Here is a 17,120-nt window from a genome sequence, read left to right as displayed (position 1 = left end):
GACATCAAGGGATTTTGTAATAGTTCATGAAAATGGTGTTGAGGTGGATGATCTAGAATGATAGAACTGGTTCAAGGGACTGAATGGCCTGCTCTCGATTCATTGTTCCAATTAGTTATTTATATGAGGTAAATTTTTAACTTGACTGCCTTTGCAACCTTTCCATGTGTGTTTTGGTTACTGCTATCAATCTCTTCATTCCTTTTTACCCAATTTCTCTTTATTCTTTCTCACTACTATGTTCTCCTCTGTTCTCTGTCCTCAGGTAATTAACTCTCCCAAGATCTTAATTCTTCAGTACTCCTCTTTCCGATTTACATGCCACACATCTAGTTAGTAAGAGTTTCTAAAAGTAGTTAAAAGGAAGTGAATATTGGTTCCAGCGAACAAGGGATTGGTGAGCTAACAATGAAAAACAAGACAATGACAGAAGTGTTGAACTGTTGTTTTGTCTTTATCTTAGCAGTACATCAAACAAAATAAAATTCTGAGTGTCCTTAAAAATCAAGAGTTAAAGAGGAAGGTGGAGCTGAAGCAATCACCATTATGAGAAAAAAATATTAGAACCAAAAACTGAGAAGTACCCTAGGTCTGATTGCCTATGTCCCAGTGACAGCAAAGAGAGTAAAATTGCTGGTTAACTTTCAATTCACCAGATTCCAGATTGCAAATATATCACCTCTAGCATTTCTACCCAGAAACAAGGCGAATTAGTTAATCTTGGCATCAAATCCCTTTCATCTTAGAAGTGAAAGGACAATTTCACAACATAATGACGAGGGGAGAGGCCATTCTAGTCTTGGTGCTCGGAAACGAGCCAGGGCAGGTATCAATTCTTGTGGTAGGAGAGCATTTTGGTGATAGTGACCACAACTGCCTTATATTCTACATAGCTTTGGAGAAGGAGAGGATTAGGCAAAATGGGAGGATATTTAATTGGGGAAGAGGAAACTATGATGCGATTAGACATGAGTTAGGAAGCATGGACTGGGAGCAATTGTTCCATGGTAAAGGCACTATAGACATGTGGAGACTGTTTAAGGAACAGTTGTTGTGAGTGATGAATAGATATGTCCCTCTGAGACGGGCAAGAAGTGGTAAGATAAAGGAACCTTGGTTGACGAGAGCGGTGGAGCTTCTCGTCAAAAGGAAGAAGGTAGCTTACATCAGGTGGAGGAAGCTAGGGTCAAATTCAGCTCCAGGCGATTACAGGCAGGCGAGGAAGGAGCTCAAAAATGGTCTGAGGAGAGCCAGGAGGGGGCACGAGAAAGGCTTGGCAGAACTGATTAGGGAGAACACAAAGGCATTTTACACTTGTGTGAGGAATAAGACAATGGTCAAAGAAAGAGTAGGGCCGATCAGGGATAGCATAGGGAACTTGTGTGTGGAGTCTGAGGAGGTAGGGGAAGCCCTAAATGAGTTTTTTGCTTCTGTCTTTACGAAAGAAACAAACTTTGTGGTGAATGAAACCTTTGAAAAGCAGGTGTGCATGCTGGAATGGATAGAGATAGAGGAAGCTGATGTGCTGAAAATTTTGTCAAACATTAAGATTGACAAGTCACCAGGCCCGGACCAGATTTGTCCTCGGCTGCTTTGGGAAACGAGAAATGCGATTGCTTCGCCACTTGCGAAGATCTTTGCATCCTCGCTCTCCACTGGAGTCGTACCTGAGGACTGGAGAGAGGCAAATGTAATTCCTCTCTTCAAGAAAGGAAATAGGGAAATCCCCGGCAATTACAGACCAGTAAGTCTCACCTCTGTCGTCTGCAAGGTGTTAGCAAGGATTCTGAGGGATCGGATTTATGACCATCTGGAAGAGCATGGCTTGATTAAATGCAGTCAACACGGCTTTGTGAGGGGCAGGTCATGCCTCACAAACCTTATCGAGTTCTATGAGGATGTGACTAGAAAGGTTGATGAGGGTCGAGCTGTGGATGTGGTGTATATGGACTTCAGCAAGGCATTTGATAAGGTTCCCCATGGTAGGCTCATTCAGAAGATCAGGAGCAATGGGTTACAGGGGAACTTAGCTATCGGGATATAGAATTGGCTGGCCAACAGAAGACAGTGAGTGGTAGTAGAAGGAAAATATTCTGCCTGGAAGTCAGTGGTGAGTGGTGTTCCACAGGGCTCTGCCCTTGGGCCTTGACTGTTTGTAATTTTTATTAATGACTTGAATGAGGGGATTGAAGGATGGGTCAGCAAGTTTGCAGATGACACAAAGGTTGGAGGTGTCGTTGACAGTATAGAGGGCTGTTGTAGGCTGCAGCGGGACATTGACAGGATGCAGAGATGGGCTGGGAGGTGACAGATGGGGTTCAACCTGGATAAATGCGAGGTGATGCATTTTGGAAGGTCGAATTTGAAAGCTGAGTACAGGATTAAAGATAGGATTCTTGGCAGTGTGGAGGAACAGAGGGATCTTGGTGTGTAGGTACATAAATCCCTTAAAATGGCCACTCAAGTGGACAGGGGTGTTAAGAAAGCATATGGTGTTTTGGCTTTCATTAATAGGGGGATTGAGTTTAAGAGTCGTGAGATCTTGTTGCAGCTGTATAAAACTTTGGTTAGACCGCACTTGGAATACTGCGTCCAGTTCTGGTCGCCCTATTAAAGAAAAGATGTGGATGCTTTGGAGAGGGTTCAAAGGAAGTTTACCAGGATGCTGCCTGGAATGGAGGGCTTATCTTACGAAGAGAGGTTGACTGAGCTTGGACTTTTTTCATTGGAAAAAAGGAAGAGGAGAGGGGACCTAATTGAGTTTTACAAGATAATGAGAGGCATAGATAGAGTCGATAGCCAGAGACTATTTCCCAGGGCAGAAATGGCTAACACGAGGGGTCATAGTTTTAAGCTGGTTGGAGGAAAGTATAGAGGGGATGTCAGAGGCGGGTTCTTTACACAGAGAATGCGAAGCCAGCAGCAGTTGTGGAAGCAAGGTCATTGGGGACATTTAAGAGACTACGGACATGCATATGGTTACAGAAATTTGAGGATGCATACATGAGGATCGATGGTCGGCACAACATCGTGGGCTGAAGGGCCTGTTCTGTGCTGTACTGTACTATGTTCTATAATGCTTTACACTCTGGTTCCTTCAACACATCTCTTGAGAGTATACTGATTGTAAACACGTAGGCCATTGTCTTTGTCTTCACCTTCTTAGTAAAGCAACCTAAGCCTTCCTTCGATTTCAATCCATCCAGGCTTGCTCTCAGACTGAAGAACAGGTCACATGACTCCCTTTAGAGTCATAGCATCATAGAGATGTACAGCATGGAAACAGACCCTTCGGTCCAACTCGTCCGTGCCAACCAGATATCCCAATCCAATCTAGTCCCACCTGCCAGCACCCGGCCCATATCCCTCCAAACCCTTCCTATTCATATACCCATCCAGATGCCTTTTAAATGTTGCACTTGTACTAGCCTCCACCACTTCCTCTGACAGCTCATTCCATACACAATACCACCCTCTGCATGAAAGAGTTGACCCTTAGGTCTCTTTTATATCTTTCCCCTCTCACCCTAAACCTATGCCGTCTAGTTCTGGATTCCCCCACCCCAGGGAAAAGAGTTTGTCTATTTATCCTATCCATGCCTCTTCATCTTTATTTAGAAACTGGTTTTAAAATAATAAAAATCTTACATGCCCTCAGAATGCTAATATTAGTTTCAATGGGGGGTCTTTGAACCTTTAACTTGAACATTTTTCAGTGGTATTGTAAGCATATTGCATAGACATTGAACTAAATCACTGTCTAATTATAGCAATAGTCCCTTGGTTTTTTTGCAACTGTATTTCAACCCAATGTATTTGTTGCAAATGGCCTTAAAGTTCTAGTTTTGAGAGTAAAGTAATACTTATGTATATAAATTCAATTCATGCATTTCAATGACAAATTGACTTGAATAATATGATGAAGGGCTTCTGCCCGAAACGTCGATTTTTCTGCTCCTCAGATGCTGCCTGACCTGCTGTGCTTTTTCAGCACCACTGTAATCTAGACTCTTGGATAATAATGCATCTATTTGTACAATAATGAAGATAGTAATAATGAAGTGTCTGTATAGTAATTGTGTGTTTTGTAAATTCACATGGAGTTCTTTTCATGGATACTTTAATATTGGTGAACACTTAAAAATAATGAATTTTGTTCTAATAAAACATGATCCGTGTTTTATTGGAACAAGGTGTTTGAATATTTCTGGAGCTCTACTTTCTGATGTGCGGCATTATAGTTGTCTGTTGAAAATGTTTGCAGCTGTTCGAAGATTAAAAATATATGAATTCTTTGAAATCTATAAAAGGCTTAATTAATTGAGCTTTATTTTGGTGTTGACAAATTTGAGATTCTCTGATCCTACCCACATAAGTTATGGCATCCCTTAAATAAATTAATTTTCTAGTTAATATTACATATTGAAACCATTTTGTTAATTTATTATAGTTTATAATGCATTGCCCTTTACTCTAACCTTTATATCGACTGACTTGCTATTGAATGCTAACACATGTTATGATGCAGCATGCTGGGTTCTTAAGTTTCTAATACGCTTTCATCAGCTACAACCAAAATGATCTGAAACATATTGCAAGTGTAATAACCGATTTCTGAATTTATTCACCCAAGGCCATGAATTTCCAAGGCAGACTCAAATTTCTTTATGAGCAGAACATGAAGGGAAAAGATGGCTCTTGCATCCCTCCACAGTTGGCTTTGTTTGCAATAGCAACACCTCTGCAACCTCCATCCATCCTGGAGATCCGAACCAAAAATTTCATTTTCAGAACTAAGCACAAACTAGACTTCACACCAATGGGCTGCGATGCTAAGTGAGTGATTTTATTTACTTAAAATTTGGAAAGAAGTTTTTGATATAAAACTAACAGCAATTTAGATAAATAAATGGTGGATTATTCAATATGCAAAGTTCCACATATCTGAGCAACTTGAGAATTGTCTATCCTAAGGAACTTTGTTTAGTCATTAAACAACCATTACACATTCACAAACAAAGTAAGGCAGGTAAAGGGAATGCAAAGTGTTGCTAGGTCACAAAAGAGATAAGAGATTAAAACTTTATTCAAGCTATTTTAATTCATCAATCCAGGGGACTCTACATCCAGATGTTAAGGAATTTCACTTGGCTAATTTTTAACCAGTATCCTGTGAAAATTAAATATATTTACTTGGGATATGCATATCTATCATTAATTCCCATTTATAACATGACTCTCAGTATTGCAGTAGAGAGTCAGCCTAACTTTTGTGCTCAAGTATTTGATGTTAGATTGGGATCCACAATTTTTTGATAATTTTCAAAAACAGGCACGGAACCAAAGAAGCCATAGCTGGGACATCAAAGAGCAAGAAATAATGAATGTATTGCCAGGAGATACTGCAGATCAAAAAGGCTCAATGGTCACAACCTCACAATATACAGTCTCTTAAAAGTACCAAGAAATTAAGTCTACAAAGCTTTTAAAATCATTTGTTGTATGCTTATGATTTCTCAACGTGTACCTCCCAAAGCATTCAGAGGGCACCAAATCAATATTTGAATTAGGTTTATTGTCATGTACTCATGAGTACAATGAAAAGTTTACAAGTCACCAATTACAGAGTCATCTTAGATACAAAGGTGCCTAGGTACAGAATTCTTGTCCAATTTATTAATACTTACAAAATGTTGCAAAACTAAACCATATATAACATCTTAACCTGAATCTGTAAACTAAGAAGATGGACTTGGGGAGAGTTAATTAGTTTGGAACCACACGGATTTAGTAAATATAATTAAGGGAACCATGTGGGATAAACATAATGTTAAGAGTAGGCAGTATTTGTTTCTTTTTTGGAACAGCTGACTACTGGACGTAGCGCAATTGAATACATAATGGTCTTTCTTGAAAAGGATTGATAAATTCTTGAGGTTGGATCGTAATGTGTGCTGTATTATGGTATATAGGCTAGACCAGATGGCCTGTACCTTTTAAGGCAGTTACATGATATCTTACATGACGTTTCAGTAGAAAGTTAGTAGCCTCACCTTCAGTCACACTCTCTGTTAATGGAGTCAGTGTAGTCAGCTTTGTGTGCATAATGCATAGTAACATTAGTAACAAATTCAGACAATGTGTATTGTCTGGCAAATGTTATTCAGACTAACATTTGAAAAAGGACAAACTGTATCATGTAAGCAGTAAGTGAGCACTAAAAGCTAATGGTGACAGCTAGTTAGTTTAGGAACAAGAGTGTGTTTTTATAAAGTCTGTTTATCCAAATAGTCATTCATCAATTGTGTGAGTTCAGAGCTGAAGTTACAACCAAAATTGAAGGCTACAGATTTGCACTAACGCACAGTATCTCCCCTCTGTCAAAAAAAATAGTTTGGAAGCTTCTCAAAGGACATCACCCAGCTTAAGAAAATGCTCTTAGAACAAAATACAGACACAGACACAAAAAAAATGCTTTGTACGTTAAGCCATGAATCCACTTCTTCTCGTATCCATATATTTGCTGATGCTGCCATTTCCTTTTACTGAAATGATTCAGAATTTTTTTTAAAGCCCCCAAGAAGTAAAATTGATTTTTGTTTGGAGCAAATGCGTGAGCATGGAGCAAGCATGAGCCTGTAACTTTTAAATGACTGCACCATTTAATAAAAGAGAGAAGAGAAGCAAAAGTGGGTATAAAACAAAAAAAGTACCATAGAGTAGTTTTTGGTGGTGAAAATTTAGAGCATAAAGCTACAGGAGAATGTCAGAAAGCAAATATTGAACAGTCGAACAATGGCAATCCATTGGCATTCCGTCAGACTTTGATGATTCTTTAAATAAATATTTACTTAATAAATCAGCAGGTAAAAGACAGAGTGTGACAGGCTGAAAACAGCTTTAATTCTGCTTATTTTTTAATGAAAAAATGTAATTATCTTGTAATTCTAAATTGTTCTGTTCTTTTGATCTCCAATTTTGAAACGTACATCACTTTATCCTTCTTCGCATCCTCTTCTGACTTTTAGAAACCAAATTGGACATACCAAAAACCAGGAAGCTGAGTTTATTCATTTTCTTCCCTCTCAAGTGTTTTCACCCTTCCTTACATTGTTCTCTATTCAGTGCCTTCCAATCATAGTTCCAACCTGCCCTCAACACTGACGATATGCTGGCCAAATTTCTGCTGATCTACAGTATGACCGTAACTGCAATTGTCAGTTCCTCCTTGACCCCTGTGCTGCTTTTCATGCTGTTAACTCCTTGCTTTGTTGTTACTTTCTGGTTCCACTGCCCGTTTATTGCAGCATGAAAAAAGGAACTTGATATTTACATGTCTGTAGTTCCCTCCTTTTCTATTTCTTTGCTTTTAGAGAGGATCAAATCTGCAAAGGCCTGGAGCCAACTTCTATATACACGTTGACAACTTGCTGTACTTCTCCAATTGCTTTGATCCCAGTAATTATCTGTGTGCTTTCAGGCTGGTTGCCTGGTATTAGATCTCGGATGGAATAAATTTTCCATAATTGAGCATCGGCAAGAACAAAGTAATCATGTTCTGAACCCTGTAATAAACTTTACTCCTTTACCACTGACCTTCCAAGTTTTCCCTGTCAGGGACACGGACATCCTATTTTGCAGTAAATCTTTATGTACTTCTAATAATTTCTTCTTCCCTAAAATGTTTAAATTAAACTCTTCCTTCTCACTTTCAAATCACTCCATGACATTTGCTTCAGCAACTTTGCATCCCCTCTTATATAAATGTCAATTATACTGTACCAATCTGCCCTCCACTGTCCCCCACCTTCCTAGTTAACAACATCCTTTGGCTTTCCTTTTCCCCTTCAATCTATTAGTAAAAACTCTGAACTATTTTTGCTGTATTCTATTCAAACATCTAAATCTTATCATTTCTCCTCTGGAAAGCTCTTATACTGGGTATTATTTGACCTATTCTAATTTCCTTACTTTAGCTTAGCCTCTATCTTTTTCTTGTTACCCTCAAAGCAGTCTTTGATAATTTTTCGGTGTTAAAGTTGCAGCACAAGTTACTACTGTTATTGCTATCATTCTCCAGTTCTGCTTCTAGTAACTTAACTGCCTTTGATAAATAGTCGATATCGGGCATATTTGTTTATTGTATTTAACAATTGTATTATAGGCACAATTAATTATATTACATTAAACTTTCATCTTTCCAATTAGACAGAAGCACTGGAAGAACAATTCGTTTCAAAAATATGTTGGAGTATATTTAGTATGATTGTTAAAAGTGTGATTTAATATACAACAAAGCACTGATTTTCAGTTTACATTGAATTTTAACAATACTGTTTCAGAGATTGCTTAATATTTCTCATGTTTCCCAGCTGAAAGAGCCAGGCAAATATGAAATGGCACAGGATTCTTCTTCAATAATGACAATATTGTCATAGCTTTTGATATAATATACTGTTAATCCCATTTAATTGTTAAATTTGTTTTCTTTAAATTTATCATCCATGTAATTTATAATCCATGTCTTTTACAGCACAGCATAAAATATGCATAATTATTAAATAGGAATTACTGAGTTATGTTGACAACTGGTACTGAATGTGAAGCTGTTGGAAGTTAATTACTGATGTTTTTTATTCCACTTTAATTGTTCACTCCTATCCAAAACTTCCATACCTCTCATATGTCAGAAAATTTCTGGCAAGGCTCATTACATACCAATATGTTTATGCATGTTATAATCGAGGGAACAATCCTTTAATACTTTTTTAAAATTGCAATTATACTACAGAATTTTGTACTTTATTTTGCAGAGGGAAGATAGTGCTGGGTTATACTGACACAGAATTATGTATGCGAGGAAGTGGCTATCAATTTATTCATGCAGCTGACATGATGTATTGTGCAGAAAATCATGTCCGAAGTAAGTACACGATCCAGTTTCATGTTGTTACACTTTTTTTTGTTTTCATCTGGAAAATTCCACACGTTTATCCAGTAGTTCATATTGGAGTTCTATCATCCTTGAATAGGAGACTTTAACTCTTCATACAAATAAAATTGATCCAAATTCAGCTATTTGTAATGCATTCAGCCTACCTTCTTCATAATAGCCTCTTTATTATCCGCCATCTCACCACCGTCCCCTCAACCCCCTCCCTTTTCAATGTTCCCTCTCTTTCACACCACCCACCACACTATCCCTCTCCTGGACTCCAAATTGCTTCCCTTCCCCCTTCCCTCCCAATCTCTTTCCCCCATTTTCTGTTTCCAAACTAAAATCAGTCCTTCATTGGTCTGAACCGAAAACAAGTTGATGGCCTTCAATACCTATTATAAATCACTACAAAAGTAAACAATTTTCCATTAACCTTTCAGAGGTTTCCTACTCTGATCTAGGTTTTATTTCAATGAAAGCCTTCACAGCAGTAATAACGCATGTGTCATTAGTTTAAAATCCAAACTCTAAAAATGATAAACATTTAAATCATAAATCTTTCAGACATCTGAGGAACAGATTTTCCAATTGCTTACAACAGTTTAGAATGCTCTACACTTTTTTTAGTGCTGTCATAACACTACCATCTGAGGCAGTCTTCATACCAAGCATGAATTCTGTTAATAAAGTGGCTCTAGATAATTTCCTAATTGATCCTTGTAGAGAAATGCGTTCATTTTCATTTGACTGCTTAAGTAAATATACTAATTTAACTAAAACTGCACTTCATTCTAATTATCAGAATTAAATATGCAGGATTTTTTTTGCTCGTCTATAAGGAAGTAGTCAAGAGTGTGGCTGGAAAAACACAGCAGGTCAGGCAGCATCTGAGGAGCAGGAAAATCGATGTTTCAGGCAAAAGCCCTTTATCAGGAATGGAAGTACATAAAGACGTACATAGTCCATGTTATGTTAGGAAAGCCATATTGTTGCCTTGTTGGATGAGAAAATGTTACAGTTCTGGTTTTACTTCACATTAAATGGCACATAACAATTTTATTTATTATTTACTTACCACCTCAAATTTCAGCATGCAGATTTGTTAGCCAGATTAGTTACTAAAGCACTATTTCAGCATTGAGAGGCAAGCTGATCAATTATTTTCCTCTCTGCTTTCCACGTTTAGTGATGAAGACAGGGGAAAGTGGAATGACTGTTTTCAGGCTTTTGACCAAGGAAAATGGATGGACTTGGGTGCAAGCAAATGCACGATTGGGATACAAAAATGGGAAGCCAGATTATATTATAGCTACACAAAGACCCCTCACGTAAGTACTGGCAGATATTGGCTTTGAAATTCAGCAGTTTGTTGAGCTTTTGATGGCTAAGCGAATTACTCAATGTGACTTGTAGCTTTTGTGATCTTTTTCCAGCCACTGGGGAAATGTAGCTATATGCATTTGCACCTTGTGTTCAATCTCCATTTGATTTAGCGTTAATTGTTATGATTTACCTTCCATGTTATAGAACCTTGTATCATTAAATAAAGAATCATTTAGAAAACTATGTCGTTAACAGCTGTGCACCATAGGAACAAGTGTAGGCCATTCAACCCATCAATCTATTCAATTTGATCAATGTCCTTTTCTTATTCTATTCTCATATCCTCTTACATCATTGGTATATTGAGATCTGTCAATCTCTACTTTTAAATATACTAATGATTTAGATTCCACAGCCCTCGAGAATAATGAATGTTAAGGACTTACAAAGCTCAGATTAAAGTTAAGCAATTTCCTCATGTCAGCCCAAAGTGGTTTCCCACTTATTTTGAAATCATACTCCCTGGTTCTAGACTCCTTAACTGGGGACAGTGTCTACTCTGTTTATCCTTTCAAATATTTTGAAGGTTTCAATGGATTGTCTCATTTAAACCTTTAGAGAATATAGACCCAGTCTTCCCAATTTCTCTTCACAGGACAGTCCCATCATCCCAGCAATATATCTGTTGAATGCTTATTGCACTTCTTCCATTGCAGTCCCCCATAGCAGTAATATCCTTCCTAAGTAAAGATACCAAAATTGCACACAGTACTACATGCATTTAAAGAATTTGATCTTCCGCCTCTTTATCTAAACAAATCAACCAGGACCATAAATATTTTTCCCACCACTTGTAATAAATCTCTGTTTTGTTTATTGGTTATACTTCATCAGTCTAAAGGTGAGGAATGCTTATGCTTGTAGCAGGCACCCAGATTCAGCACAAATTGCTTCCAAATCAGGTGTAATACAACCAGCTACAGAGTAACATTTAATTGTATTCTGTCCCAGTCTCCAGGCGTTCATTACCACAATGGCATTGTAATTTTTAATTTCAGTTAATGGCTAATTAAAGTTCTTGTTTAGGGGCAATTTTGTTTTCTGGAGACACCAATGAGAAATTAAATAAAGCTACTCAGAGTCCTTTCATAGGACTTCTTCAGCAAGTGAGACTTTAACCTCCAAAGAGAAGGATAGCTTCAAGCACAAACCCTATAATAATGAATCCATCCCAAGTTGTCTTATCTCCTATTGTTATTATTGATAGTGGGTTGACTTTTGCATATTAATATGAGAGACATAAAGATTTGCCTTGACGAGGAATACCTGATTGTTCTGCATGTAAGTCTATCTATAACCAGGAATAAGTCATCAGGAGGCTGATGGAGTTTTTGCATCCTTCCACAAAATTGGCTGTAAATCTCTCAAATTGTGGGGCTGTAACTGAACAATCAGACGATCTTTCGTCATAGATTTCTGCTTTCGCCTTTACCACTAGTTTTGGTTAAATCATTTTAATGGATGGATAATTACAAGATGGTAACTGCAGAAGCACTAAGCCCTGGGATTTTTCTTTCCCAAGTATAACCTTTCTTAATGGAAAAGTATAAAGCTTGCTCCTGAAGATTCCTGGGAACAATGGTATTTTTCCCCTAGAATTCCCTTACTGAAGTCGTGTTGGCTTTCATTTGACAATTATAATACATAGAACTAATTTCTAATTTTTACTGAAGCACTGTGGCAGGTATATTTATGTTTTGGAGCTGGTTGATGTGTCGGCTGATTTTTTTAAAATGTTTTTTTCTGAGAATTATGGTAATCTATAAAATATTTTGCAAACAGCTCTATATCTTTAATTCCAAATTGACACTAAATTGAATTTAAATGATCATATTCAATTTCCAATTTGCTAATAGATTTAATTTGTTAAAAAATTGGAACAATCATTGGAGTTAAAGCTTTAGCTTCTTTAGAAAAGTAATCCAAACAACTGAATTCATAAAAATAAAGATGATATATCTGAATATATGCCATGCATCAAGGCAGCCCTTTACCAGACCCATTGGGTAAAATAGTCATTTAATCAAAGCACCAAAAAAGTGAATATCATGTCAAGCAGTATTTATCTTTTAAATTATTTTGTCCCAACACTTTTAACCTCCGCCTTTCTGCTCCATTGAGATGATTTTATTTTAATTAGCATTAAGAATTTAAAGTTAATTTCTTAATTGTGAAATTCTGAAAACTATTAGTCTATATTTTTAAGATTTAAATTATATTTTTAATCTAGCACTTTTGAGGGCTCAATTCTATTAAAAAACAAAGTAAGCTTTTGGATGTGCAATACATGTTTATGACGAAAAGTGGATTTCTGTTCCTATTCAGGAAAGAAGAAGGGGAAGAAAATTTACAAAAACGAACCTTGCAGTTGCCTTTTAATTTTGCAACTGGAGAGGCATTGCTATATGAAGGAAATTGTTCAATCCTTGGATTAATGGATCCTGCATTTCATAAAACCAAAGAAAATGTTGCAAGAGCTATAGCAGGAACACCAAGAAGACCAGAATCATTAGATCCAGATTCTCTTCTAGGGGCAGTGTTGAGCCAGGATAAATCAGTCTATGTATCTGCCCCTTCACAAATTCAGAACTTCAGCTTTGAAAGAACCCTTTTTAATAAGAGTGAAGAAACAGAATTAAGTGATTTCTTTCCTAGTGATTGGGAAGAGATTCTATTTAGTGAAGGTACCAGCATTGAGAAGATGGAAATTACCAACTGTGTTCAGCCACAGAAGTCTTTTCCTGCTCCTGAGGAAAATGTAGATGTTTTAGTAAATAGTATTGGCAGCGAGCTTTATAACACTATGAAAAACCTTGATATTGGGCTGGAAGACTTTGATCTCATATCGCAGGACGAGACATTCCTGAGGGTTAATTGGGATGAGACTGGAGATATAAATAATATTACACTGAATGATGAAATACTAACATATATCCAGGAATCACTGAAAAAGCGGTCAGACTGTATGTATTCGAGTTGCATGCAACAGAAACCACTGCATTCAAGCTCAAGTTGCATGCTACAGCAACAGCTTCCAATGGAACACCTTCAGCAGCAACCAGTCTCAGCAAAGCCTTGTCCTCAACAGCAGCAATCCCAAATACAGCAGTACCACCAGCCACTGCAATCTTTGACGCAACAGTACCAGCAGCAGCTGCAACGTCCAATGCAACACCAGCAGCAGCTGCTGCAACCTCCATCACAACACCAGCAGCAGCTGCTGCAACATCCATCACAACACCAGCAGCAGCTGCTGCAACCTCCATCACAACACCAGCAGCAGCTGCTGCAACCTCCATCACAACACCAGCAGCAGTTGCTGCAACCTCCATCACAAAACCCGCAGCAGCTGCTGCAACCTCCAATGCAACACCAGCAGCTGCTGCAACCTCCATCGCAACAGCACCAGCAGCTGCTGCCACCTCCATCGCAACAGCACCAGCAGCTGCTGCAACCTCAATCACAACACCAGCAGCAGCTGCTGCAGCCTCAATCACAACACCAGCAGCAGCTGCTGCATCCTCAATCACAATACCAGCAGCAGCTGCTGCAACCTCCATCACAACACCAGCAGCAGCTGCAACGTCCATTGCAACAACAGCACCAGCAGCTGCAACGTCCATTGCAACAGCAACAGCAGCTGCTGCAACCTCCATCGCAACATTATCAGCAGCTGCAACCTCCATCGCAACATTATCAGCAGCTGCAACCTCCATCACAACACCAGCAGCAGGTACAGCAGTTGCAGTTATGCCAGAAAATGAAACACATGAAAGTTAACGGACTGTTTACAAAATGGAGCTCTGAGAATAGGAAAATAACCAATGATCAGGAAAAGCAGTGTGGTTTCTCTTGTATAGACAGCACAGCATCAGGGCTCCAGTACAAATCTGAACTTAATGCAACCCCTTCACCTTATCAGCGAGACATTCTATTGTACCAGCAGGTCGCAAGTCAGCCATCTGACTTCATTCAAGTAGAAATGCCAGTAGGTGGCTTTCGTACACAGGATGGTGCTGCAGTTAATGGTTTAGAAGACTACTTGGACTATGTGGAGCAACATTCAGAAACACCGGATTATACTGCAGTAAACCCATTAATTGACCTAATTACACCAGAAACATGTTATACTGGTGCCATGTCAGTGATCCCATGTTTAACAGAAAATGATTTGTCCTGTGTGAATACTGTGCAACTCAATGCTACAAGCTCAGGTCAACAGCCTATTTTAACCAAGGTAAATATACTTTTCATGTGATGTAGGTATTTCTGGCAAGGTTAACATAAGACGTAAGAGCAGGAGTAAGCAATTCAGCTCCTTAAGCTACCTCACCATTCAATACAACCATGGCTGATTTAATCTCGGCCTTAACTCCACTTCCTTCCTGCCCCCCGTAAGCCTTCAACCTGGTTACTAATTAAAAATCTATCTTCTCCTAAAATTTACTCAGTGTCCACCACACGGGTGATAAATTACACAAATTCACAACTCTTCGAGAGAAGTAGTTTCTCCTCATCTCAGCCTTTAGCCTAAAACCATGACCTCTTTTTCAACATCCACACTGCATCTACTTTGTCAATCCCTTTTAGCAACATATGTACCTTATAAACTTGTTAAAAAAATTAATGAGATGACATTCTCCAAGGGAGGGAAACGATGGTTTCAAAGTTGTTTTTTTTCTCAGTGCAGTGGAATTAGAGCTGTGACTGTAATTTGTGTACTAAAACAGCACCTACACAGATTTCCCTCACTAACACCTCAGTTGACACTGAACGTCATCCTGGTTGAGAGTTTGTGTTGCAGAAGTATTCAGAGGAGTCTGATTGTGACCTCAGTCACCCTCAAATGCTGATTTGTTGTCGTTGATGACATTTTCAAAATCACTTCTATTTAGAGACCCCATTTAAAAACACCTAGATGAACAAGCATTCGGCAATGCTAGGGACTCCTTCCCCTCCAACCCCTCTAGCACCAGCATGATTTAAAGCTATGTAAAGCATTGTGTAGACCCCCTAATAAAATAAGTTGCTAACAGAATAATGGAGAGAAGTGCTCTCAACAAGAAATGTCTGTAGGCTTCCAGAAGCACTTTACTATCTTCCACCTAAACTAGGGGTAGTATGTTTCACCTGAGCTTTATGAAGGAGATACTCACAGAACTCACCTAACTTTTAACCAATCTGCAGCCTTGCAGAAGGGCAGGAACAGCACTGCCACTGTCTGTGAAGATAAGTGTGGTCCTGGATTTCATGCCTTTTTAATGCTTCAGGGTAAGTACAACAAAGTGTGAACAGTCCACCAAGATCACTATCCACTGCTACCTCAAAGACGATAGTGGCTGTTTATATAGGCAGAATAGACTTTGTGTTCTGTCTGCACAGACAAAGACACGTTCAAAGCATAGGTGACATTGTCAAATGGGCAAGCTCTCCTGTTGTGCAGGTGTAATCAACAATTGAAATTGTTTTGCAATTAAGAGTCACAGAGTCATAAGAGATATACAGCATGGAAATAGAACATTACAGTGCAGTACAGGCCCTTGATGCTGCGCCAACCTGTGGAACCAATCGAAAGCCCATCTAACCTACACTATTCCATTCTCATCCATATGCCTATCCAAAGACCATTTAAATGTCCTGTTGTAGGCAGTTCGTTCCACGCCCTTACTACTCTGAGTAAAGAAACTACTTCTGACATCTGACCTATATCTGTCACCCCTCAATTTAAAGCTATGTCCCCTCATGCTAGCCATCGTCATCCAAGGAAAAAGGCTCTCACTGTCCACCCTATCTAATCCTCTGATTCTTTTGTATTCCTCATTTAAGTCACCTGTCAACCTTCTCTCTAATGAAAACAGCCTCAAGTCCCTCAGCTTTTCCTCGTAAGACCTTCCTTCATACCAGACAACATCCTAGTAAGTCTCTTCTGAACCCTTTCTGAAGCTTCCACATCCTTTCTATAATGCGGTGACCAGTACTCCAAATGTGGCTGCACCAGAGTTTTGTACAGCTGCAGCATGATCTTATGGTTCTGAAACTCAATCCCTCTACCAATAAAAGCTAACACACCATATGCCTTCTTAACAACCCTATCAACTTGGTTGGCAACTTTCAAGGATGTATGAACCTTGACACTGAGATCTCTGCTCGTTTACACTACCAAGAATCTTACCATTAGCCCAGTACTCTGCACTCCTGTTATTCCTTCCAAAGTGAATGAGCTCCATTTGCCACCTCTCAGCACAGCTCTGCAGCTTATCTATGTTTCTCTGTAACATACAACATACTTCGCCACTATCCACAGCTCTATTGACCTTAGTGTCATCCGCAAATTTACTAACCTATCCTTCTATGCCCTCATCCAGGTCATTTATATAAATGAGAAACAACAGTGGACCCAAAACAGATCCTTGTGTTACTCCACTAGTAATTGAGCTCCAGGATGAATATTTCCCATCAACCACCACCCCCGTCTTCTTTCAGCTAGCCAATTTTTGATCCAAACTGCTAAATCACTTTCAATCCCATGCCTCTGTATATTGTGTAATAGCCTACTATGGGGAACCTTATCAATTGCCTTACTGAAATCCATGTACACCACATCACCGCTTTACCCTCATCCACCTGTTTGGTCACCTTCTCAAGGAACTCAATAAGGTTTGTGAGGCACAACCAATCCTTCACAAAACCTTGTTGACTATCCCTAATCAATTTATTCCCCTCTAGATGATTATAAATCCTATCTCTTACAACCCTTTCCAAAACTTTACCAACAACTGAAGTAAGGCTCACAGATCTG

General features: G+C 38.8%; 1 protein-coding gene across 1 annotated transcript in view; it reads left to right on the top strand.

The window, feature by feature from the left end:
* Positions 1-17,120, top strand: part of LOC122549768 (aryl hydrocarbon receptor-like) — a 191,888-nt gene that overhangs the window by 158,253 nt on the left and 16,515 nt on the right. Inside the window, exons 7-10 of the mRNA XM_043689763.2 lie at positions 4,634-4,836; positions 8,814-8,923; positions 10,125-10,266; positions 12,647-14,558. Of these exons, the coding sequence (XP_043545698.1) occupies positions 4,634-4,836; positions 8,814-8,923; positions 10,125-10,266; positions 12,647-14,558 (2,367 nt within the window). The remainder of the gene's footprint in view (positions 1-4,633; positions 4,837-8,813; positions 8,924-10,124; positions 10,267-12,646; positions 14,559-17,120) is intronic.

This window comes from Chiloscyllium plagiosum, unplaced genomic scaffold (assembly GCF_037043375.1).
Source record: "Chiloscyllium plagiosum isolate Xiang-an unplaced genomic scaffold, Cpla_swu_hap1 HiC_scaffold_5, whole genome shotgun sequence".
Taxonomy (NCBI): Eukaryota; Metazoa; Chordata; class Chondrichthyes; order Orectolobiformes; family Hemiscylliidae; genus Chiloscyllium; species Chiloscyllium plagiosum.
The sequence above is the reverse complement of the archived record's forward strand: the minus strand, read 5'-3'. Positions and strand labels throughout refer to the sequence as shown.